At 32.8% G+C, this 26534-nt stretch overlaps 2 protein-coding genes across 2 annotated transcripts in view; both read right to left on the reverse strand.

The window, feature by feature from the left end:
• The window catches only part of LOC140045084 (density-regulated protein-like), a 211506-nt gene that overhangs the window by 55224 nt on the left and 129748 nt on the right, over positions 1–26534 (reverse strand). The gene's annotated exons all lie outside the window — the stretch shown is intronic.
• On the reverse strand, positions 793–5298 carry LOC140044203 (uncharacterized). Its single transcript, XM_072088681.1, has 2 exons — positions 3930–5298; positions 793–3668 (listed from the first exon to the last, which is right to left on the reverse strand). Exons 1-2 carry the CDS (start codon positions 5296–5298, stop codon positions 793–795), a joined length of 4245 nt encoding a protein of 1414 aa, XP_071944782.1.

Here is a 26534-nt window from a genome sequence, read left to right on the forward strand (position 1 = left end):
GTTTCAAATGTTTAGCTTGCAGTATTAAAATTAAAAATGCATTGTTTATAATTTCTACTGCTACATCATCAAAATGTAAAGTTCATTGTTCAAGTTATTGTTCATCAATGGTATGGTGTCCACTGTGTTAAATTTAACTTCAAAATCATAAAGTGTTCTGCAGTTCTGCAAAAATCACGCTGTCAAAAGTAAAATATCAATCAAATTAATTACATAAAAGTTTTTCTTCAATGCTCCTCATTTCACTGTTGCACTGCTGTCAATCATAAATGTAAGAGTTCATAAACAGGTCACAGTGTTCAAAGTTTGTATAAAAGAAGATGATGGGGTTAATGGTCACATTCATAACATTTTATGGCAACAGTTCGAGATGCACTTTATGCTTAATTCTACATCTTAAATAATATAATATCATAATAAAGCTGTACTACAATACAGTAAAGTGTCTAATACCAAGTGTAAGTTGGTAGTACATATAACCTTCAATATTGTGAAGTGCTCTGGCCAATTGTTAGTTGGTGATGCTAAATATAATCTTTACTGACAATATAGATATTATAATTTTTTTTTTTTTTTAACCAATTTTACACAATTTTTATAATGGTCACAATATATATAGATTCTTTGTGAGAATCATTTCGTTTGTATCTTAATACTTAATTTTACTATATAAAGTGGGATTATTTGTGATAATCCTTATAACATACACATTTTGGTCTGATGAAGCTTGTGTACTCACTTAACTATAAATTAAAATAATGCGATGTACCGTTCCGTATGTTCCCTGAATTACTAACATCGACGTGACAAACTGTCAGCATTGGTGTTTGTTATACCTTTGCGGTATTGTATATCAAAAGTAAATTGTTGTAGAGTCTTTGACCATCTAATTAGTCTATTATTTGAATGGCGGGTATTGTTAAGCCATTTCAACGCCTTGTGGTCAGTTATAACTGTAAATTTGTGCCCTTGTAAGTAATATCGTAACTTGTTAATTGACCATACTATAGCTAAACATTCTTGTTCAGCAACTGAATAATTTAACTCATTGGGCAACATCCTTCTACTAAGGTAAACAATAGGATGTTCATTACAATCAGTATCTAACTGGCTTAAAACAGCTCCAATTCCTGTTTTCGATGCATCAGTTTGTAGTAAAAATGGTTTATCAAAGTTTGGTGCTCTTAAAATGGGGTGAGCAATAAGCTGAGATTTTAAATCTGTGAATGCTTTATCACACTCAGGCGTCCAATTTACTCTCTTAGGTTCGGCTTTTTTAGTCAAGTTTATCAAGGGTCTTGCTATGTCATCATAGTGTAGAATAAACTTCCTATAATACCCTGTCAATCCCAAAAATGACCTGACATTCTTCTTAGTTTGAGGGGTAGGGAATTTCTCTACCGACTCTATCTTATCTAACATAGGCTTTATTTGGCCATCCCCTATGGTATGTCCAAGGTAGTTTACAGTGCTGTTAGCAAATTTCGATTTAGATGGCTTAATAGTAAGACCAGCTTCTGAAATTTTACTTAATACAATATCTAAATGATTTAAATGATCTTGCCACGTATTAGAGAAAATCGCAATATCGTCAATATATTGTCTGCAAAATGCGGAACATCCCATCAACACAGTATCAACTAGCTTTTGAAATGTCGCACTAGAATTCATCATACCGAACGGCATGACCCTATATGCAAACTGCCCAAAAGGTGTCACAAATGCTGATTTTGCTTTAGCTTGCGGATCTAGAGGTACCTGATAAAATCCCTTAGTCAAATCTAGGGTTGAGATATATTTAGCTTTAGCTACTTCATCAAGTATCTGATCTATCCTAGGAATAGGATAAGGATCAAATTCAGTTATCTTGTTCAATGCACGGTAATCAGTGCACACGCGAATATCACCGTTAGGTTTTGGTACAACGACAATAGGAGATGCATATGCACTAGTTGACCTCTCAATGACCCCTAGACTCAACATACTGTCCACCTCTTCTTTGACTTTTGTCATCATTGAATGTGGTGTCCTGTAAGCACGTTGTCTGATTGGTGTTTCATGAGTAGTTTTTACTGTATGTGTAAGTACATTAGTTTTTCCAGGCACATCAGAAAATGCCTTAGTATGTTTCTTAAGTGTATTGGTTAGTTCCCGTTTTTGTTTTGTAGAAATGGAGTCTGCAATTTTTACATCTTTCCATGTTTGTGTTTGTTTATAGGATGGACCTATACTGTCATCAAGAAATTGTGTTTCGAGATCATAATCAACAGGCTGAACAAGTGATTCATTGCCTATTTCTTGAATTACCCCAGTTACACAGTAACATTGAGATATTTGCCGAGCGTCTTCTTGTGTGTACCATTTCTTGATTAAGTTAGCATGTATAATTCTATGAGATTTACGTTTATCAGGCATATGTATTTCATAATCCACCTCACCAACCTTTTTAGTGATTTTATATGGACCTTGCCATTTCGAATCCAACTTTCCCGCGCCTTCTGGGAGGAAAATTAAGACCTCTTCACCGACTTTATAGTGTATATCTTTTGCAGTTCTGTCGTAATAAGATTTCATTTTCTGTTGCTTTTTCTGTTTAGTGTGATTTGCACTAGCCATCCATTTAGTTAAGTTGTGAGCTATCCCTAACAAGTGTGAAGGTATGTCTGTTTGAGTGTTCTCGCCAAGGAATCCTTGCTTAATTAAGCTTAAGGGACCCCTTATTTGTCTACCATATAGTAAGTGAAATGGTGAATATCCTGTGAATTCACACGGTACTTCTCTATAAGAGAATAACAGCAATGGAATATACCTATCCCAGTTTTCTCGTTGGACATGAGACAGCGAATTAATCATAAGTTTCAGTGTACCTATAAAACGCTCCGTAAGTCCGTTAGTCTGTTGGTGATAAGGCGTAGTAGGAATTTTCTCAATTCCCAATTTTTTGCATAGTTCTACGATAATTTGAGACATGAAGTTGGTACCTTGGTCATGAATAATTTGACTAGGTAAACCCACTCTCGATAATACAGTGATTAAACTCTGTGCTACAGTTACCGCGGTTTGATCGGGTATTGGAATGGCTTCTGGATATCTAGTTGCATAGTCGCACAATACTAAAAGATATCTATTTCCATCCTCTGTAACACAAAATGGACCTGCAATATCTATTCCAATTCTTTTAAACGGAATATCAATGATTGGTAATGGTCGCAATAGTTGTTTTTGTTTCTTTGTTTTTGTCAAATACTGACATTGAGGACATGTTTTACAATGTTCTCTAACTTGATGGTTTATTCCAGGCCAATAAAAATGTTGGGTTATCCTATCCTGTGTCTTTTGGACACCTAGACGTCCAGTTTTGTCATGAGCTATATTTATAATGTGTTCTCTGTACTCCTGTGGTACAACTATTTGGTCATCGATTTGTTTGCGGAAACGTGTCTGTGGTTGGCATTTTCTCATTATAATCCCATTTTCTTTATAAAAACAGACATCTTGATCTTTTGTGCATGATTTATCTTTTACCTCACTTCGAATAAATTTCAATGTTTCATCTTTTTCTTGTAGTTTTATCAAGTCTTTAATGTCGCTGTGCAACAAGGATTTTGCCTCTGGTGTGTTTGGCAAATTGTAATCAAGTGATTCTTTGAAATCAAGTGCCACATTTTCTGATGTTGTTTGATTTTGTTCAAGATATTGTCTAATACAATCCTGAGCTTTTATTTCGGGCAATACACGAGTTTGTGCTCTAGTAACTACTAGTACATCTTTTGGTTTGTCCTATTTATTTTCTGGGTCTAGATCATTGCCCAATAGACCATCACTACCAAGGCCTTCTATTACACCAACGATAACTTTGGTAATATGTACCTCAGCGGTAGGAATTTCTATGTTAGTGCGGCCTATGCCTCGGACTAAGGTATACGAACCTGTGAGACTCTTTTGGGGAATAAACTGTTTATCAATCAATGTAATTGACGATCCTGTGTCTCTCAAAAATGTTATGGCTTTACCCTCAAGTATACCATTAATTAAGAAAGCTTTGTTCAAAGGCTCAGTCTTTGATGAGCCACTATGCACCGTGATGCACTTTAAGGAATCGTGCGGTCGTTGATTTTTTTGTCTTTGATTTTGATTTTGCCGACCTTGTGTGTTGCTAAATCGGGGAGGTTGTTGAGGAATAAATTGCCTGTTTAATGAATTCAGATCTTGCTGATAGCTAGCATTAAAGTTTGGTCTGAATTGATGCTGATTTTGTGGATTTGTAGCCGGCCTGTTAAATGCACTGTGATTTGGTGCAGAAGGAGGCGGGTTAAACCTTGGCCTGTTGTAAGTTGGTCTGTCAAACCTTGGTGGTTTGCTATTGTAGGGCTGCGGTCTGTAATGACTATTTGTGCCTATTTGCTTATTATTTAGCTTATGGCGTTGCCAATAATTAGGTATTATGCTGGCATACTCCTCCGCCTCTCTGGCAAAGTCAGCTGTATTTAATACTTTCTTTTGAAGTAAATGCTGGCGCATATCATTGGGAATGTTCTCTAAAACCTGTTCGCGTATTATTAATTGCGAAATACCTGCCGCATCATCAGCCGCAATGCCAGAGTATCTCACCCAACAATCAAAATTATGCCCAACCTTTGTAATGTAGGAACGTATGCTTTCATTGTCATTTCGCTTTAAGTTCCTAAATTTTTGTCTGTAATGTTCTGGGGTCAGTTGAAACACTTCCAGTATCGTACATTTTAGGGTTTCGTAATCAAAATTTTCGTCCATGGTGGTATTCATGGAGTCTCGAGCCTTTCCCTCAATGCATTGGGAGATGCGTCGAACCCAAGTGGATTCCTCCCATTGTTCCCTTTTAGCATAACTTTCGAATGCCGTAAAATAAGCGTCAGCATCGATATTATTAGTTAGTTTTTGTTTATATCGATCTATTTTTGTGGAGGCATATGAACTTGTGGTGCTATGACCATCATTACTCTCTCGTTGTATTTGAGCTCTTATAGTTTCAACATTTTCGTCTCGTGCTAATGTCTTATTTGCAATCTCTCTATCATATTCAATCTTTTTCCGTTCTAATTCTAACTTTTCTTTTTCCATTTCGATTTTTTGATAGGCCAACCAATCATGCATGTGCATCAAAATCATTTTACCCCCAATTTCTACAGAAATTTTATCAAGTACCATATCCGGAATGTCGGTCTCGTTACCAGTATTTTGAGTGGTTTCAGGTATAGCTGGTACAACAGTACTATTTTGAGAAGCAGCCTGAGAAGTTTGTGCTTCATCGGTATTCATTATGGAACTTTGTTGAGATCTTAAGATCCTACTTGACTTATGTTTAGGCATTAATGTACTTATACAATATATAATGACTATGACTTAAGACTTAGTAAGATATATATAACAAAACTTAAACTATAGTGCATCACAAACTTTTACCACAAAATGAAAAATGTACCTTTAACTTGGAACTCATTGATGATATAGACAGAAAGTTTTCCTTCCCTTAGCGTTTCTGGCATGAAAACAATGTCATCCACAATGTTGGTAAAGTCTTGTTTCAGATCAAAATTCAAGTCAAACAATCCATCAAAAAAAATTGTGAAGTGGTCCACCACAGCACAGTTCGTCTAATGTTAATAGTAACGGGTTAAAAACGTTTCCAGCACCGCTGCCACCATGTTACGGGCTTCGCATGAGTCCGAGCGGTTTGCTTATATAGTCATATAGGAGAAACGTCCGAGCGGTTTAATATTTAAAGTTATCAGACAAAGATGAACATCAAAAATGCAGTAAAGTTAAAGTAAAAGTATATTTCTTTAATGAACAGGCGCTCTTGCTGGCCTGTGTCTGTTCACCTTCATACCAAAACTAAAACTAAACTTAAAACATATCATCTTAACTATTTAAAAAACCCACCCTTACTTCTGATTGGCCAACAATATTCCAAGTAGTTTGATAAGTTAGCCTTTTTCAAAAATTGAGACAAAATTACCGTTAACTTTGTCTGGGGCTTTTTTTCTAGGCCACATGGTACCATATGATATGTATAACTGTAAGAGGAGTAACTAAAGGTTACTGGATAATAACCTCTTTAGCATGAGTTATTATCACAAAATTGTTCGAAATATACATATTTACATTCATTGTAATAGAAAATGTGGTTAAAAGATGAACAGAAATACTATTACTAATGTTTCAAACAAAAACCATATCTCTACATAACTTATCCTTAGACAGTAATGTTATGCAATAAATGATACTTTAAATTGTTTCAATTTCAAGTACTAGTTATTGCTGTCCCCAAGAACATTTTGATATAAACGTCAAGCTCAACAGTTCTTTTCAGAATGCTAGAAGTAACTTGCCATGTGTATCCGATTAAACACCCCGGGCATTTATTGTTCAAAAGGGTTTTTAGGGGGAGGGGAGGCATCTTTATGTATAATCAAATAAATACCACCTAGATGTAAAAAAATACAGCACAATTAATATCAAAAAATGATAAAATTATTTCAAAATGCTTGGTAAATTGTAGATTATGGTAGTTAATGAAATGTGTTGTGATGCAATTATTGTGTAAATGCATGTGGCGAGCGTATTCGATTCCACATGATGTTCTATTGGAGGGAATGGTGGCGTTTATTTGAGGGAGGCTTTTTTTCAAAGCGGGTTTTAATTCGAATAAATACTCTAATTTTAATAATTATAATTCGTTTCTCAACTGATAAAAGGTGCTTTACATGATTCGTTTTCTTTTTTTATGCATTTTAACGAAATGTTTCTGTCTTTTAGAATAAAAGTGACACTCATAGATAACATTAAATGGATCTTCTCCTCCAGGTGCCAGTATAATGATATAAAACAATGACATATCATTATCCTGACACGATTGCACTCATAATGGATCTTCATTCTATTATCATCTGTTTGTTTGTGACTACAATTTGACAACAATCTTTTGCATATTTTTAAATGCCAATACATAGTTTCATTACTATTTTACAATATGTCCAGTTTTCCTGAAAACACACTTGTGTACTGTAGTATAGTGTTGTAGTATGATTTTATCATGATAACTTTTGATGCTTTTATTGTCAATGCATTCAGTACCTAAAACATGTCAAAGTTTCTAGTGGTATTGATAATAAATCTCCAGAAACATATTTGTTTTATTATCTACACTGGGAACAGACGTGTATAATATACCATTCAAAAATATTATGCAACAGTGTTACGGAATAATGACAATGAATTGGTCTATTATAGTTGTCTCTGATTGTACTTGCACCAGGATAGAATGAGGTTTAATCCAGTTATTATTCTTATTATATTAATTAATTTTTGTTATCTGGGGTGTATTTATTTGATTATACATGTTACCATTATTACACCCAATCAAAATAAACGCCTTCCCTGAATAAATAATTCGGGTAAGTATGGTACTGTAAGTTACTTCTAGCATTCTTAACTGTTGAGCTCGAGTATTTATTCGAATTAACACCCGCTTTGAATAAAAGCCTCCCTCAAATAAACGCCACCATTCTCTCCAATAGAACACCATGTGGAATAAACGCTCCGCCACATGCATTTACAAAATAATTGTATCACAACACATTTCATTAACTACCATAATTTTTATTTATTTTATTTTATTTTATTCAAACTCATTCAACAGCGGGAAACCCGCCCCTTACAGAATGGAATAAACTATACCATATAAAAATATATAAAAATCTTAAAATCTAGCAACACAAATTTATACAATTTTACTAATTTTATTACAAAAACAATTATAACGGTCAAAAAAGAGATCAATAGAATTATCTTTAACAACACAATTATTAAAAAGAAGACAAATACGTGAAATAAATCCATTCTTGGTAACATTAACACGACAATACGGCACATAAAGAAGATTACATTTGGAATTACGAGTACGACAACCAACAGCTTTAACATGAAAGGAAAACAAGGAGATAAAATTACAATTGAAACGGGAATTCATACATTTATACAAAAACTGAAGATCGAACACAGAACGACGAGAGACAAGCGAAGGAAGAGAGACAGACAAAGGAGGACAGTGACAAGTAGAATACACAAAACGAACAAAACGATCTTGGACTCTTTGAAGACGGGTACTATGAACAGACGAAAACGAATTAGACACAACACTACAGTATTCAAGATGGGGACAGACAAGAGAAACATATAAATTTATTAAAGTATTAATCTACAATTTACCAAGCATTTTGACATAATTTTATCATTTTTTAATATTAATTGTGCTGTATTCTTTTACATCTAGGTGGTATTTATTTGATTATACATGTTACCATATTATACCCCAAATGAAGATGCCTCCCCTGCCTCTAAAAAACCCTTTGAACAATAAATTCCCGGGGCCTTTAATCGGATACACATGGCAATTCTGAAAAGAACTGTTGAGCTTGACGTTTATATCAAAATGTTCTCGTGGACAGCAATAACTAGTACTTGAAATTGAAACAATTTAAAGTATCAGTTATTGCATAACACTGTCTAAGGATAAGTTGTGTAGAGATATGTTTTTTGTTTGAAACATTACTAATAGTATTTTCTGTTCATCTTTTAACCACATTTTCTATTACAATGAATGTAAATATGTATATTTCGAACAATTTGATACCAAATTTAAGTTTCTACGACCAGTACTTACAGAGATATGAAGATGTATGGTATGTGGGTCAAAGGTCAGAAATGGAATTTCTGATCATTTTTTTACTAAAATGCCCCATTAGACGGAATATAAATGCATGCCTTCTGAATATTTTGAGACCAAAATTGACTTGCTACGACCAGTGGTTGCCGAGATACAAGTACCTTTAATTATTTGTTCATATAACCCTTGACCCTGACCCTTTGACCTTTTGTAAAATTTTTCAAAATGTATAACAAATAACAAAATATATATTTCAAACAATTTAAAACCAAATTCAAGTGTCTACGACCAGTAGTTACGGAGATAAATACATGCCCTGGATTGTGGGTCAAAGGTCAGAAATGACATTTTCGGTCATTTTTAACTAAAATGTCCCATTAGACTGAATATAAATGTATACCTTCTAATCAATTTGAGACCAAAATTACTTCGCTGTGACCAGTGGTTGTTGAGATTTAATGACATATTGGTGTTTGGTCTTATGACCCTTCACCCTGACCTTTTGATCTTTCGCCACATCTTCAAAATGTGTAACCAAGCCAAAAATGATTGTTTGACCACCCTAAACCAATTTCTGAAGTCAAATTCTCTGGACCTCAAAGTGCATACGAAAGTTGATCTAGCTACTAGAGTAAATTCTATCGTTGTTCATTTTTTTCCTAAGCAGTTGATGGCAAGGAAAAACATCGAGGGAAACGTTTTTTTTTTCGATACGTGAGGTAATTAAAATGTGCTGAATATTATGAAGGCGATTGGAGATTGTTTCCATTGTCGCTTAAAGTGGCAACGGAAAGTGTGGTAACTCATTGCAGTGTTTTAAATTTATTTCCACAATATAATAACATATATACAGGATAAAATCAGTGTTATGCTGAATAATTTAGACAAAACAATCTGTGATCGTCACACATCAACACGGAGCGTACAAAGACTATAAACATTTATTCTCTGTAAGCGCTTCATAACCCAATTTATCATGTGACTAAAAATGCAATGAACTGAAAGCAGAAATGTGTTTTATTCAATAATCCATGTATTTACCAATAGGTTATTGCTATTATGACAAATTATAGATAGAATTGGCCATAGTTATTGGAATTAATTAGTCTAATTGCTTGAAAACCAATCCATACTTGTTATGTTCTATCTGTATCAAATTCAGATCGTCCGGATGAAAGAATATTCTATTTATTATTTACAGCCTGCGTGACATGAATTTTTTTAAATTGTATATTGATGTAAAATGTATTAATTAATTTTCTACACTTTTTGTGCTGCACCTCATGATTAATTTATCTTAGAGTCCTACGTGAAAATAACAATAACAATTTAATTATTGTATTTTCATATAAAAATTTGTCTATTCTGCAATGTTTTATTAGTTCCTGTTATATTGCAATTTAATTAAAACTGCAAGAATAAATTAATTATAAAAACAGGAAAATAATAACACAGCGTGATGTATTGTACAAGATAATAATGATAGCACTACTTAATTAATATTTATTACGCGTGCGTGCCGAAATGTGCGTCAGTAAAATAAATTTGCAAACTGTTCTCATCAAAATCATCGGTTGGTGTAAACCATTTTTAAAGTCATGATTATAATATTCATGTTGATGTAAGTTATAAGAACTCTAAATAAATTACATCTTTACCAATTTGAAGCCATTTTGCATTACAGTAACATTATTAACTGTGTGTTAGCAGTAATGATCAGATCAGGAGGACAACATTTCGACATGTTTTACGGATTCAATCTGATCATTATCATCGGTATCTTTATACTAATCTGTATCATTTCAACCACATCAGGTAAGAATGCAAGCAATTGTTAACAGAAATTTGCCGAGGCATCGAAAATAATATTCATTCATTCAGGCTTATCGCCTGACTTTATTTACTTTAGGCCTCTGGCCCCTAGTTATTAACAAAATAATAATTACATTGAAAAATAAAGCAATTTATGGTCACAAGATAAATGAATTAATTAATTTTGCTCTCTAAGCAAAACATATATCTTAACTTATAAGGATGATAAATATATTTAGATAGATTATCAATAATTATTGGATCCTGTGATGATATTAAACGGTAGAATTTAAAAGTATTTGGATTTTCAAAAAATAAAGAAGGTATAAATTTTTTTCTGATTTCCTTGTAACGAGAGCAAACCGTAATAAAATGATATTCATCTTCAACTTTATTTACATTACATATTTTACATAGCCTATTGCTGGACTCTATTCTTTTCCATCTTTCCTTTTCTACCTCTAGTTGAAGTGTGCCCAGTCTTAGTTGACTTAAAGCTCGCTTATATCTATTATCAAGGGTCTGTAGTAAGTATCCATCTACTCCGAAATTGTTTTTGAACATTTTATAATATCTTAATTTTGAAGAAATATTTATGCTTTCATGAAAGGATTGGCGTTCCATATCGGTTAGCTTTTCTTTTATTTTATTAATTATATAAATTTATCAAGGACATGTGAAAACCATAATATGGTCATGGAAGCATATTATGCTTCCATGACCAATAGAGCATAACATATGTTTTACATCGCTTACCCAACAATTACTATTATTTGGCGCTTTGTGAAGTTGAGATTTATAACATTTCTTTGCATATTTGTCCTCGTTCATATTTACTAGTCTTACCCAATAACGGATAACATTGAGTACACTTTCGATTGATAAAGAGAATCGTCCACATTCTCCTATAATTGAAACATTTGCGGCTGATTTCTCGACACCTAAAACATATCTACAGAAATTATTTTGAATATCATCAATTTTTTGGTTGTTTAGTTTTCCCCATATTTCGCTACCATACAGTATAATTGGGTTTATTTTAACATCAAATAAGCAGTTCCAAATATTCACTGGTAGATGACCATATTTCTGATATACTATATTTTTGAGTGAGAAAAGTGCTTTATTAGTCTGTGTATTATTTTGTTCTCTGGCCTTTTCCCAATTTTTTTTATGCATTGACGATCAAACCATGTATTCTTAGGATTTTTTTTGCATTTTTTTTTGTAATTTTGTTTGTTTTTTTTGTATTCTAAAGTTCTATAAAGTAATTAGGGATTCATCAATATCCTTTTTTTTAATATTTTCATTAATATCATCAAGAAATTTGAAAATGTGTTCATCATTAGGTGATCATTTAGAATAAAATGATCACCTATTGTTATTGTACAAAATCTTTATTATTATTGTTATTATTATTATTGGTTATCCGCCTCAAGCGGATAACCTTCGTTATTGTAGTGTTTCTTTTTGGTTATCCGCCTCAAGCGGATAAGCCCTTGGAATTGTAGTGTTTCTTTTTTTTTATTGGTTATCCGCCTCAAGCGGATAAGCCCTTGGAATTGTAGTGTTACTTTTTGGTTATCCGCCTCAAGCGGATAAGAATTTGTTATTGTAGTGTTACTTTTTTTTTTTTTTTATTATTCTTCTTTCTTTCTCAGATTTTGTGTACGCGTTTTCCCTTGAACATGTTAACGTAACGTGTTGTAACTTGGTCAACATATTGACAATTAACTGAAGATGTACTGCCAAGCTTTTTGACAATGTCAGATCCGCGTAGCGTAAGTTACGCGCGATTTTCTGAAAATCTTAAATCGGTCATAACTTCGAAACCGATAAATATTTTTTAACGAAATTTTCAGCCACGTTTTCTTCACATCAATGGCTAACTTTTGGAATGTTTAACAAATTTTTGGAGATTAGAAAGTTTTCGCGTAAATTGCGTTTGAAATATTTTACTCTTCTTATTTTGTGCACGCTGTTTCTCTTCAACGTGTAAACATAATATGTTGTAACTTGTTCAGCATTTAGACATTTTACTGAAGTTGTCCAGGCAAGCTTTTTGACGATGTCAGAGCCGCGTAGCGTAAGTTACGCGTGATTTTCTGAAAATCTTAAATTGGTTATAACTTCGAAACAAATGAATATTTTTTAACGTCATTTTCCGCCACGTTTGCTTCTCATCAATAGTTAACTTTTTTAACGCTACCGCAATTTGTAACATTAGAAAGTTCGCGCGTAAATGGCGTTTGAAATTTTAAAATGCTTCAAATCAATTTCTGATTAAATTAGAGCACGATTCAGGTCATTTTAAGCGTTAAAAAAATTGCCACTGGTGCGCACATTTTTACGCGCGCACGACGCAGGGAACACGTATGAACATTTCTTTTGCACGATTTGTGTTTTTAAATCTTCGGTTAACAATTTTACGTTATTTTATTCACTTTTCAACTTGAAAACGAGCACGTTAAACATAACAGGTTGCGCACGAAAACGTCAACAAATTGTGAAAATGTTGCAAAATATGTCTACTTTTAAAAATGAAACATTTCATCAGAATGCAAGGTTACCCCCATTTTTTATTTTATTTTCTTGCAGTGTATTAATCATAGGTCTAATTTATTATAGTCTTGAATGTTAAAAAGTGTTTGATAGCTACATTATTTGCATATTAAATGTAATTTTTGAAATAATTATCATCAAACTAACATAAACATATTCAAAGAGTAAAACAATATACATAACGTTTATCTTTTTTCTTTACATGTTAATATATAAAACTTGAAAGTATGCACTTTCATAATGTGTAACTGTTTAAAATTTGTGAAGATTTCATCATAGTAAAAATTATGATTTAAGTTTGATATGTAATAATCAACTTGCATCGAGGGGGTTCACGACATACCGAATGAACGAGGACTCTTTCTTCGGATTTTCTTCAGCAGGTGCTCATATGGCTCGATGTGTAGTGCAACCGACTTTGGTATCAGAGGTACCAGGATCGAATCCCATCACGGGAAAGCAATTAAATAAAAAGATTTGTTTGGTTTACACTGAAAGGACAGTTTTAATTTTGAATAGATATGTTTTGTTGCGGGCGGATAACCAAACTCGTCCTCAAGTGACGAGTTTAGATCTAGTTGGCGGAGGCGGGTAGGAGGCGGATAACCTTTGTTATTGTAGTGTTACTTTTTTTTTTTTTTTTTTTTTTTATTGGTTATCCGCCTCAAGCGGATAACCTTTGTTATTGTAGTGTTACTTTTTTTTTTTTTTTTTTTTTTTATTATTCTTCTTTCTTTCTCGGATTTTGTGCACGCGTTTTCTCTTTAACGTGTTAACATAACATGTTGTAACTTCGTCAACATATAGACATTTAACTGAAGATGTACTGCCAAGCTTTTTGACAATGTCAGATCCGCGTAGCGTAATTACGCGCGATTTTCTGAAAATCTTAAATCAGTCATAACTTCGAAACCGATAAATATTTTTTAACGAAATTTTCAGCCACGTGTTCTTCACATCAATGGCTAACTTTTGGAATGTTTAACAAATTTTTGGAGATTAGAAAGTTTTCGCGTAAATTGCGTTTGAAATATTTTACTCTTCTTATTTTGTGCACGCTGTTTCTCTTCAACGTGTAAACATAATATGTTGTAACTTGTTGAGCATTTAGACATTTTACTGAAGTTGTCCGGCCAAGCTTTTTGACGATGTCAGAGCCGCGTAGCGTAAGTTACGCGTGATTTTCTGAAAATCTTAAATTGGTTATAACTTCGAAACAAATGAATATTTGTTAACGTCATTTTCAGCCACGTTTGCTTCTCATCAATAGTTAACTTTTTTAACGCTACCGCAATTTGTAACATTAGAAAGTGCGCGCGTAAATGGCGTTTGAAATTTTAAAATGCTTCAAATCAATTTCTGATTAAATTAGAGCATGATTCAGGTCATTTTAAGCGTTGTAAAAATTGCCACTGGTGCGCACATTTTTACGCGCGCACGGCGCAGGGAACACGTATGAACATTTCTTTTGCACGATTTGTGTTTTTAAATCTTCGGTTAACAATTTTACGTTATTTTATTCACTTTTCAACTTGAAATGGCGTTCTACGAGCACGTTAAACATGACAGGTTGCGCACGAAAACGTCAACAAATTGTGAAAATGTTGCAAAATATGTTTACTTTTAAAAATGAAACAGTTCATCAGAATGCAAGGTTACCCCAATTTTTTATTTTATTTTCTTGCAGTGTATTAATCATAGGTCTAATTTATTATAGTCTTGAATGTTAAAAAGTGTTTGATAGCTACATTATTTGCATATTAAATGTAATTTTTGAAATAATTATCATCAAACTAACATAAACATATTCAAAGAGTAAAACAATATACATAACGTTTATCTTTTTTCTTTACATGTTAATATATAAAACTTGAAAGTATGCACTTTCATAATATGTAACTGTTTAAAATTTGTGAAGATTTCATCATAGTACAAATTATGATTTAAGTTCGATATGTAATAATCAACTTGCATCGAGGGGGTTCACGACATACCGAATGAACGAGGACTCTTTCTTCGGATTTTCTTCAGCAGGTGCTCATATGGTTCGATGTGTAGTGCAACCGACTTTGGTATCAGAGGTACCGGGATCGAATCCCATCACGGGAAAGCGATTAAATAAAAAGATTTGTTTGGTTAATACACTGAAAGGGCAGTTTTAATTTTGAATAGGCTACTTTTTGGAAAAGTCACAACTGAAAAGTACTTGAATGCGCAAGATATGTTTTGTTGCGGGCGGATAACCAAACTCGTCCTCAAGTGACGAGTTTAGATCTAGTTAGGTTATATGCATGATATGCATATAACCTCTTGATTCTGTCAAAATCTTTATTTATTTATTTATTAGGTTATATGCATTATCATGCATATAACCTCTTGATTCTGTCAAAATCTTTATTAGGTTATATGCATGATATGCATATAACCTCTTGATTCTGTCAAAATCTTTATTTATTTATTTATTTATTTATTTATTCTTTCCTTAGCACTATTTTGTCCGTGCATTATCTTGGCATCAGTTTAATCTAGCTAAGTCAAGTTTTCAGAGTATATTCCTTATGGCCAGGAATCGATGTGGTTATATTTTCACGATGCGTAATCAAAAATTACGCGGTCTACGCGCGATTTTACGAAATCACGTTTGTAATCATATCTTCACAAGCATGAATCACAATTAAACAAAATTTGGTACTCATAAATTTCAGGTCATATTTCATCATATGGCAATACAATTACGTGCGTAGCGCATATAACGCTTGCGTACGCGCGCTTAAAATGTTCAAAATTGTCAAAATTTATTTTCGATGAAATTAGAGTACGTTTCAGGCAATTTTAAGCGTTTAAAAAATTGCCATGAGTGCGCAAATTTTTGCACGCGCACTGCGCGTTAAACGTTAATGCGCACTCTTTTTGCCCGATTTCTGTTTTACAATCTTTCTTTAATAATATCATCATATTTGATTCAGGTTTCAACTCGGAATTGCGTTATACGAGCACGTCAAAAGTGATTGGCTACGCACGTATAAGTTAACAAAATGGTGAAAATATGCTAAATTTTTAAATTAATATATATCGTCAGAATGCAGGGGAACACCTATTTTTTATTTCATTTTCTTGAAGTGTATGTATCATATGTATGATTTATTATCAAATTAAGAGAACCAAAGTTGATTAAGTCATCATTAATTGCATATTAAATTTAAAAAAAATAATTTCGACAATCAAACAAATTATGACATTTTCTTAGGCCAAAATAACAAACTTAACATTAACTTTCTTCCTTCAAAAGTTCATATATTAAAGTTAAAAGTATGTAGTTTGACAGTGCATCATTTGTTTACATTTTAAAGATGTCATCATAGTAAAAAATTATAATTCATTTCGGTATGTAATAATCTATTTGCATCAAAGTGGTTACTGCATAGTAAATACACGGAGGAATCTTTCTACAAATTTTAGTCAGTTGTGTATGGCTCGGTGGTCTGTGCTCGTGTCTATGGCATTCAAGGTACCGAGATCGAGTCTCACCTTGGGAAACGAAATAAGATTTTTTTTTTATTATCCGTATTGTTTGTTCAAATTTATTTCTTAGTGTATAGATTATACACATGATTTATAATGAAATCTAGATAAAAATTAACTTATGTCTTTATTATTATGTAACAACAAATGTGGTTTATGACATTATACGCATATGGATCTTTGATCGGATTGTGATACCGGCTATGGTGTTCGCGTTAGCAAGGTACTAGGTCCTATCATATATTATAAATAATTAAAGATTCTGAGAAAATCAATCAATCAATATATCTTTAAAAAATCAATTATCTTTATTTAAATCAATGCATATAACCTATAATTCGTCATAGTGACGAATTAAATCTAGTTTATTGGTTATCCGCCTCAAGCGGATAACCTTTGTTATTGTAGTGTTACTTTTTTTTTTTATTATTCTTCTTTCTTTCTCCGATTTTGTGTACGCGTTTTCTCTTGAACGTGTTAACATAACATTTTGTAACTTGGTCAACATATAGACAATTAACTGAAGATGTACTGCGAAGCTTTTTGACAATGTCAGATCCGCGTAGCGTAAGTTACGCGCGATTTTCTGAAAATCTTAAATCGGTCATAACTTCGAAACCGATAAATATTTTTTAACGAAATTTTCAGCCACGTTTTCTTCACATCAATGGCTAACTTTTTCGCTCTTCAGCAAATTTTTGAACACTAGAAAGTCTGCGCGTAAACTGCGTTTGAAATTTTAAAATGCTCCTAATTTGTGCACGCTGTTTCTCTGTAACGCGTTAACATAACATTTTGTAACTTGTTCAACATATAGACATTTTACTGAAGTTGTCCAGCCAAGCTTTTTGACGATGTCAGAGCCGCGTAGCGTAAGTTACGCGTGATTTTCTGAAAATCTTAAATTGGTTATAACTTCGAAACAAATGAATATTTTTTAACGTCATTTTCAGCCACGTTTGCTTCACATCAATAGTTAACTTTTTTAACGCTATCGCAATTTGTAACATTAGAAAGTGCGCGCGTAAATGGCGTTTGAAATTTTAAAATGCTTCAAATCAATTTCTGATTAAATTAGAGCACGATTCAGGTCATTTTAAGCGTTTAAAAAATTGCCACTGGTGCGCACATTTTTACGCGCGCACGGCGCAGGGAACAGGTATGAGCATTTCTTTTACACGATTTGTGTTTTTAAATCTTCTGTTAACAATTTTACGTTATTTTATTCACTTTTCAACTTGAAATGGCGTTCTACGAGCACGTTAAACATGACAGGTTGCGCACGAAAACGTCAACAAATTGTGAAAATGTTCCAAAATATGTCTACTTTTAAAAATGACACAGTTCATCAGAATGCAAGGTTACCCCCATTTTTTATTTTAATTTCTTGCAGTGTATGAATCATAGGTCTGATTTATTATAGTGTTGAATGCTAAAACGTGTTTGATGGCTACATTATTTGCATATTAAATATAATTTTTGAAATATTTATCATCAAACAAACATAAACTTATTCAAAGAGCAAAACAATAAACATAACATTTATCTTTTTTCTTTACATGTTAATATATAAAACTTGAAAGTATGTACTTTCATAAAATATCAGCGTTTAAAATTTTTGAAGATTTCATCATAGTAAAATTTATGATTTAAGTTTGATATGTAATAATCAACTTGCATCGAGGGGGTTCACGACATACCGAATGAACGAGGACTCTTTCTTCGGATTTTCGTCAGCAGGTGGTCATATGGCTCGATGTGTAATGCAACCGACTTTGGTATCAGAGGTACCGGGTTCGAGTCCCGTCACGGGAAAACAATTAATTAAAAGGGTTTAGTTGGTTATTACACTGAGAGGGCAGTTTTAATTTTGAATAGCCTACTTTTTTTGGAAAAGTCATAACTTGGAAGTACTTGAATACGCAAGATACGCTTTGTTGCTGGCGGATAACCAAACTCGTCCTCAAGTGACGAGTTTAAGTTCTAGTTTATTTATTCTTTCCTTAGCACTATTTTGTCCGTGAATTATCTTGATATCAGTTTCATCTATCTAAGTCAATTTTTCAGAGTATATTCCTTATGGCCAGGAATCGATGTGGTTATATTTTCACGATGCGTAATCAAAAATTACGCGGTCTACGCGCGATTTTACGAAATCACGTTTGTAATCATATCTTCACAAGCATGAATCACAATTAAACAAAATTTGGTACTCATAAATTTCAGGTCATATTTCATCATATGGCAATACAATTACGTGCGTAACGCATATAACGCTTGCGTACGCGCGCTTAAAATGTTCAAAATTGTCAAAATTTATTTTCGATGAAATTAGAGTACGTTTCAGGCAATTTTAAGCGTTTAAAAAATTGCCATGAGTGCGCAGATTTTTGCACGCGCACTGCGCGTTATACGTTAATGCGCACTCTTTTTGTCCGATTTCGGTTGTACAACCTTTCTTTAATAATATCATCATATTTTATTCACTTTTCAACGCGTAATTGCCTTATACGAGCACGTCAAAAGTGACAGGCTACGCACGTGTAAGTTAACAAAATGGTGAAAATATGCTAAATTTTAAAATTAATATAGATCGTCAGAATGCTCGGGAACACATATTTTTTATTTCATTTTCTTGAAGTGTATGTATCTTATGTATGATTTATTATTAAACTAAGGGAACAAAAGTTGATTAAGCCATAATTAATTGCATATTAAATTAAAAAAAATTCATTTCGACAATCAAACAAATTATGACATTTTCTTAGGCCAAAATAACAAACTTAACATTAACTTTCTTCCTCCAAAAGTTCATATATTAAAGTTAAAAGTATATAGTTTGACAGTGCATCATTTTTGTACATTTTTAGAGATGTCATCATAGTAAAAAATTATAATTCATTGCGGTATGTAATAATCTATCTGCACCAAAGTGGTTACTGCATAGTAAATACACGAAGGAATTTTTCTACAATTTTTAGACAGTTGTGTATGGCTCGGGGGTGTGTGCTCGTGTCTATGGCACTCAAGGTACCGAGATCGAGTCTCACCTTGGGAAACGAAATAAGATTTTTTTTTTTATTATCCGTATTGTTTGTTCAAATTTATTTCTTAGTGTATATATTATACACATGATTTATAATGAAATCTAGATAAAAAATAACTTATGTCTTTATTATTATGTAACAGCAAATGTGGTTTATGACATTATACGCAGAGGGATCTTTGATCGGATTGTGATACCGGCTATTGTATTCGCGTTAGCAAGGTCCTATCATATATTATAAATAATTAAAGAATCTGAGAAAATCAATGAATCAAAATATCTTTTAAAAATCAATTATCTTTATTAAAATCAATGCATATAACCTATAATTCGTCATAGTGACGAATTAAATCTAGTTTATTTATTTATTCTTTCCTTAGCACTATTTGTCCGTGAATTATCTTGGCATCAGTTTCATCTATCTAAGTCAATTTTTCAGAGTATATTCCTTATGGCCAGGAATCGATGTGGTTATGTTTTCACGATGTGCAATCAAAAATTACGCGGTCTACGCGCGATTTAACGAAATCACGTTTGTAATCATATCTTCACAAACATGAATCACTTTTAAACAAAATTTGGTACTCATAAATTTCAGGTCACATTTCATCATATGGCAATACAATTACGTGCGTAGCGCATATAACGCATGCGTACGCGCGCTTAAAATGTTGAAAATTGTCAGAATTTATTTTCGATGAAATTAGAGTACGTTTCAGGCAATTTTAAGCGTTTAAAAAATTGCCATGAGTGCGCCGATTTTTGCACGCGCACTGCGCGTCAAACGTTAATGCGCACTGTTTGTGTCCGATTACTGTTGTATAACCTTTCTTTAATAATATCATCATATTTTATTCACTTTTCAACGCGAAACAGCGTTATATGAGCACGTCAAAAGTGACGGGCTACGCACGTGTAAGTTAACAAAATGGTGAAAATATGCTAAATTTTAAAATTAATATATATCGTTAGAATGCTCGGGAACACCTATTTTTTATTTAATTTTCTTGAAGTGTATGTATCATATGTATGATTTATTATGAAATTAGAAGAACAAAAGTTGATTAAGTCATCATTAATGGCATATTAAATTTAACAAAATTAATTTCGACAATCAAACAAATTATAACATTTTCTTAGGCCAAAATAACAAACTTAACGTTAACTTTCTTCCTTAAGAAGTTCATATATTAAAGTTAAAAGTATATAGTTTGACAGTGCATCATTTTTTTAAATTTTTAAAGATGTCATCATAGTAAAACATTATAATTCATTGCGGTATGTATTAATCTATCTGCACCAAAGTGGTTACTGCATAGTAAATACACGGAGGAATTTTTCTTCAACTTTTAGTCAGTTGTGTATGGCTCGGTGGTCTGTGCTCGTGTCAATGGCATTCAAGGTACCGAGTTCGAGTCTCACCTTGGGAAACGAAATAAGATTTTTTTTTTATTATCCGTATTGTTCAAATTTATTTCTTAGTGTATAGATTATACACATGATTTATAATGAAATCTAGATAAAAAGTTACTTTATGTCTTTATTATTATGCAACAACAAATGCGTTTTATGACATTATACGCAGAGGGATCTTTGATCGGATTGTGATACCGGCTATGGTGTTCGCGTTAGCAAGGTCCTATCATATATTATAAATAATTAAAGATTCTGAGAAAATCAATCAATCAATATATCTTTTAAAAATCAATTATCTTTATTTAAATCAATGCATATAACCTATAATTCGTCATAGTGACGAATTAAATCTAGTTATTCTTCTTTCTTTCTCAGATTTTGTGCACGCGTTTTCTCTTCAACGTGTTAACATAACATGTTGTAACTTGGTCAACATTTAGACATTTAACTGAAGATGTTCTGCCAAGCTTTTGGACGCTGTCAGATCCGCGTAGCGTAAGTCACGCGCGATTTTCTGAAAATCTTAAATCGGTCATAACTTCGAAACCGATAAATATTTTTTAACGAAATTTTCAGCCACGTTTTCTTCACATCAATGGCTAACTTTTGGAATGTTTAACAAATTTTTGGAGATTAGAAAGTTTTCGCGTAAATTGCGTTTGAAATATTTTACTCTTCTTATTTTGTGCACGCTGTTTCTCTTCAACGTGTAAACATAATATGTTGTAACTTATTCAGCATTTAGACATTTCACTGAAGTTGTCCAGCCAAGCTTTTTGACGATGTCAGAGCCGCGTAGCGTAAGTTACGCGTGATTTTCTGAAAATCTTAAATTGGTTATAACTTCGAAACAAATGAATATTTTTTAACTTCATTTTCAGTCACGTTTGCTTCACATCAATAGTTAACTTTGTTAACGCTACCGCAATTTGTAACATTAGAAAGTGCGCGCGTAAATGGCGTTTGAAATTTTAAAATGCTTCAAATCAATTTCTGATTAAATTAGAGTACGATTCAGGTCATTTTAAGCGTTTAAAAAATTGCCACTGGTGCGCACATTTTTACGCGCGCACGGCGCAGGGAACACATATGAACATTTCTTTTACACGATTTGTGTTTTTAAATCTTCGGTTAACAATTTTACGTTATTTTATTCACTTTTCAACTTGAAATGGCGTTCTACGAGCACGTTAAACATGACAGGTTGCGCACGAAAACGTCAACAAATTGTGAAAATGTTGCAAAATATGTCTACTTTTAAAAATGAAACAGTTCATCAGAATGCAAGGTTACCCCCATTTTTTATTTTATTTTCTTGCAGTGTATTAATCATAGGTCTAATTTATTATAGTCTTGAATGTTAAAAAGTGTTTGATAGCTACATTGTTTGCATATTAAATGTAATTTTTGAAATAATTATCAACAAACAAACATAAACATATTCAAAGAGTAAAACAATAAACATAACGTTTATCTTTTTTCTTTACATATTAATACATAAAACTTGAAAGTATGCACTTTCATAATATGTCAGTGTTTAAAATTTGTGAAGATTTCATCATAGTAAAAATTATGATTTAAGTTCGATATGTAATAATCAACTTGCATCGAGGGGGTTCACGACATACCGAATGAACGAGGACTCTTTCTTCGGATTTTCTTCAGCAGGTGCTCATATGGCTCGATGTGTAGTGCAACCGACTTTGGTATTAGAGGTACCGGGATCGAATCCCATCACGGGAAAGCAATTAATTAAAAGTATTTATTAGGTTATTACATTGAAAGGGAAGTTTTAATTTTGAATAGGCTACTTTTTTGGAAAAGTCATAACTGAGAAGTACTTCAATACGCAAGATACGTTTTGTTGCGGGCGGATAACCAAACTCGTCCTCAAGTGACGAGTTTAGATCTAGTTAGGTTATATGCATGATATGCATATAACCTCTTGATTCTGTCAGAATCTTTATTTATTTCTTTATTTATTCTTTCCTTAGCACTATTTTGTCCGTGAATTATCTTGATATCAGTTTCATCTATCTAAGTCAATTTTTCAGAGTATATTCCTTCTGGTCAGGAATCGATGTGGTTATGTTTTCAGGGTGCGCAATCAAACATTACGCGGTCTACGCGCGATTTAACGAAATCACGTTTGTAATCATATCTTCACAAGCATGAATCACTTTTAAACAAAATTTGGTACTCATAAATTTCAGGTCATATTTCATCATATGGCAATACAATTACGTGCGTAGCGCATATAACGCATGCGTACGCGCGCTTAGAATGTTGAAAATTGTCAGAATTTATTTTCGATGAAATTAGAATACGTTTCAGGCAATTTTAAGCGTTTAAAAAATTGCCATGAGTGCGCAGATTTTTGCACGTGCACTGCGCGTCAAACGTTAATGCGCACTGTTTTTGTCCGATTACTGTTGTATAACCTTTCTTTAATAATATCATCATATTTTATTCACTTTTCAATGCGAAACAGCGTTATACGAGCACGTCAAAAGTGACAGGCTACGCACGTGTAAGTTAACAAAATGGTGAAAATATGCTAAATTTTAAAATTAATATATATCGTTAGAATGCTCGGGAACACCTATTTTTTATTTAATTTTCTTGAAGTGTATGTATCATATGTATGATTTATTATGAAATTAGAAGAACAAAAGTTGATTAAGTCATCATTAATGGCATATTAAATTTAACAAAATTAATTTCGACAATCAAACAAATTATAACATTTTCTTAGGCCAAAATAACAAACTTAACATTAACTTTCTTCCTTAAGAAGTTCATATATTAAAGTTAAAAGTATATAGTTTGACAGTGCATCATTTTTTTCAATTTTTAAAGATGTCATCATAGTAAAACATTATAATCCATTGCGGTATGTAATAATCTATCTGCACCAAAGTGGTTACTGCATAGTAAATACACGGAGGAATTTTTCTCCAACTTTTAGTCAGTTGTGTATGGCTCGATGGGATGTGCTCGTGTCTATGATATTCAAGGTACCGAGTTCGAGTCTCACCTTGGGAAACGAAATAAGATTTTTTTTTTATTATCCGTATTGTTTGTTCAAATTTATTTCTTAGTGTATAGATTATACACATGATTTATAATGAAATCTAGATAAAAAGTTACTTTATGTCTTTATTATTATGTAACAACAAATGCGGTTTATGACATTATACGCAGAGGGATCTTTGATCGGATTGTGATACCGGCTATGGTGTTCGCGTTAGCAAGGTCCTATCATTTATTATAAATAATTAAAGATTCTGAGAAAATCAATCAATCAATATATCTTTTAAAAATCAATTATCTTTATTTAAATCAATGCATATAACCTATAATTCGTCATAGTGACGAATTAAATCTAGTTTTTTATTGGTTATCCGCCTCAAGCGGATAAGCATTTGTTATTGTAGTGTTACTTTTTTTTTTTTTTTATTATTCTTCTTTCTTTCTCAGATTTTGTGCACGCGTTTTCTCTTGAACGTGTTAACATAACATTTTGTAACTTGGTCAACATATAGACAATTAACTGAAGATGTACTGCCAAGCTTTTTGACAATGTCAGATCCGCGTAGCGTAAGTTACGCGCGCTTTTCTGAAAATCTTAAATCGGTCATAACTTCGAAACCGATAAATATTTTTTAACGAAATTTTCAGCCACGTTTTCTTCACATCAATGGCTAACTTTTGGAATGTTTAACAAATTTTTGGAGATTAGAAAGTTTTCGCGTAAATTGCGTTTGAAATATTTTACTCTTCTTATTTTGTGCACGCTGTTTCTCTTCAACGTGTAAACATAATATGTTGTAACTTGTTCAGCATTTAGACATTTTACTGAAGTTGTCCAGCCAAGCTTTTTGACGATGTCAGAGCCGCGTAGCGTAAGTTACGCGTGATTTTCTGAAAATCTTAAATTGGTTATAACTTCGAAACAAATGAATATTTGTTAACGTCATTTTCAGCCACGTTTGCTTCTCATCAATAGTTAACTTTTTTAACGCTACCGCAATTTGTAACATTAGAAAGTGCGCGCGTAAATGGCGTTTGAAATTTTAAAATGCTTCAAATCAATTTCTGATTAAATTAGAGCACGATTCAGGTCATTTTAAGCGTTGTAAAAATTGCCACTGGTGCGCACATTTTTACGCGCGCACGGCGCAGGGAACACGTATGAACATTTCTTTTGCACGATTTGTGTTTTTAAAACTTCGGTTAACAATTTTACGTTATTTTATTCACTTTTCAACTTGAAATGGCGTTCTACGAGCACGTTAAACATGACAGGTTGCGCACGAAAACGTCAACAAATTGTGAAAATGTTGCAAAATATGTTTACTTTTAAAAATGAAACAGTTCATCAGAATGCAAGGTTACCCCAATTTTTTATTTTATTTTCTTGCAGTGTATTAATCATAGGTCTAATTTATTATAGTCTTGAATGTTAAAAAGTGTTTGATAGCTACATTATTTGCATATTAAATGTAATTTTTGAAATAATTATCATCAAACTAACATAAACATATTCAAAGAGTAAAACAATATACATAACGTTTATCTTTTTTCTTTACATGTTAATATATAAAACTTGAAAGTATGCACTTTCATAATATGTAACTGTTTAAAATTTGTGAAGATTTCATCATAGTAAAAATTATGATTTAAGTTCGATATGTAATAATCAACTTGCATTGAGGGGGTTCACGACATACCGAATGAACAAGGACTCTTTCTTCGGATTTTCTTCAGCAGGTGCTCATATGACTCGATGTGTAGTGCAACCGACTTTGGTATCAGAGGTACCGGGATCGAATCCCATCACGGGAAAGCAATTAAATAAAAAGATTTGTTTGGTTAATACACTGAAAGGGCAGTTTTAATTTTGAATAGGCTACTTTTTGGAAAAGTCACAAGTGAAAAGTACTTGAATGCGCAAGATATGTTTTGTTGCGGGCGGATAACCAAACTCGTCCTCAAGTGACGAGTTTAGATCTAGTTATTCTTCTCTATTTCCGCCGATTTTTGTGTTCAGCTTTTCTCTGCAACCTGTTAACATAACATGTTGTAACTTGGTAAACATTTAGACATTTAGCTGAAGATGTGCAGCCAAGCTTTTGGACGCTGGCAGAGCCGCGTAGCGTAAGTTACGCGCGATTTTCAGAAAATCCTAAGTTGATCATAACTTCGAAACAGATGAATATTTTTTAACGTAATTTTCAGCCATGTTTGCTTCACATCAATTGCTAACTTTTTTATCGCTACCGAAATGTGTAACATTGGAAAGTGCGCGAGTAAACGGCGTTTGAAATTTTAAAATGCTCTAAATCAATTTCTGATTAAATTAGAGCACGATTCAGGTCATTTTAAGCGTTTGAAAAATTGCCACCAGGTGCGCACATTTTTACGCGCGCACGGCGCAGGAAACACGTATGAGCATTTCTTTTGCAC

The sequence above is a fragment of the Antedon mediterranea genome, chromosome 3, assembly GCF_964355755.1.
Source record: "Antedon mediterranea chromosome 3, ecAntMedi1.1, whole genome shotgun sequence".
Classification (NCBI taxonomy): domain Eukaryota; kingdom Metazoa; phylum Echinodermata; class Crinoidea; order Comatulida; family Antedonidae; genus Antedon; species Antedon mediterranea.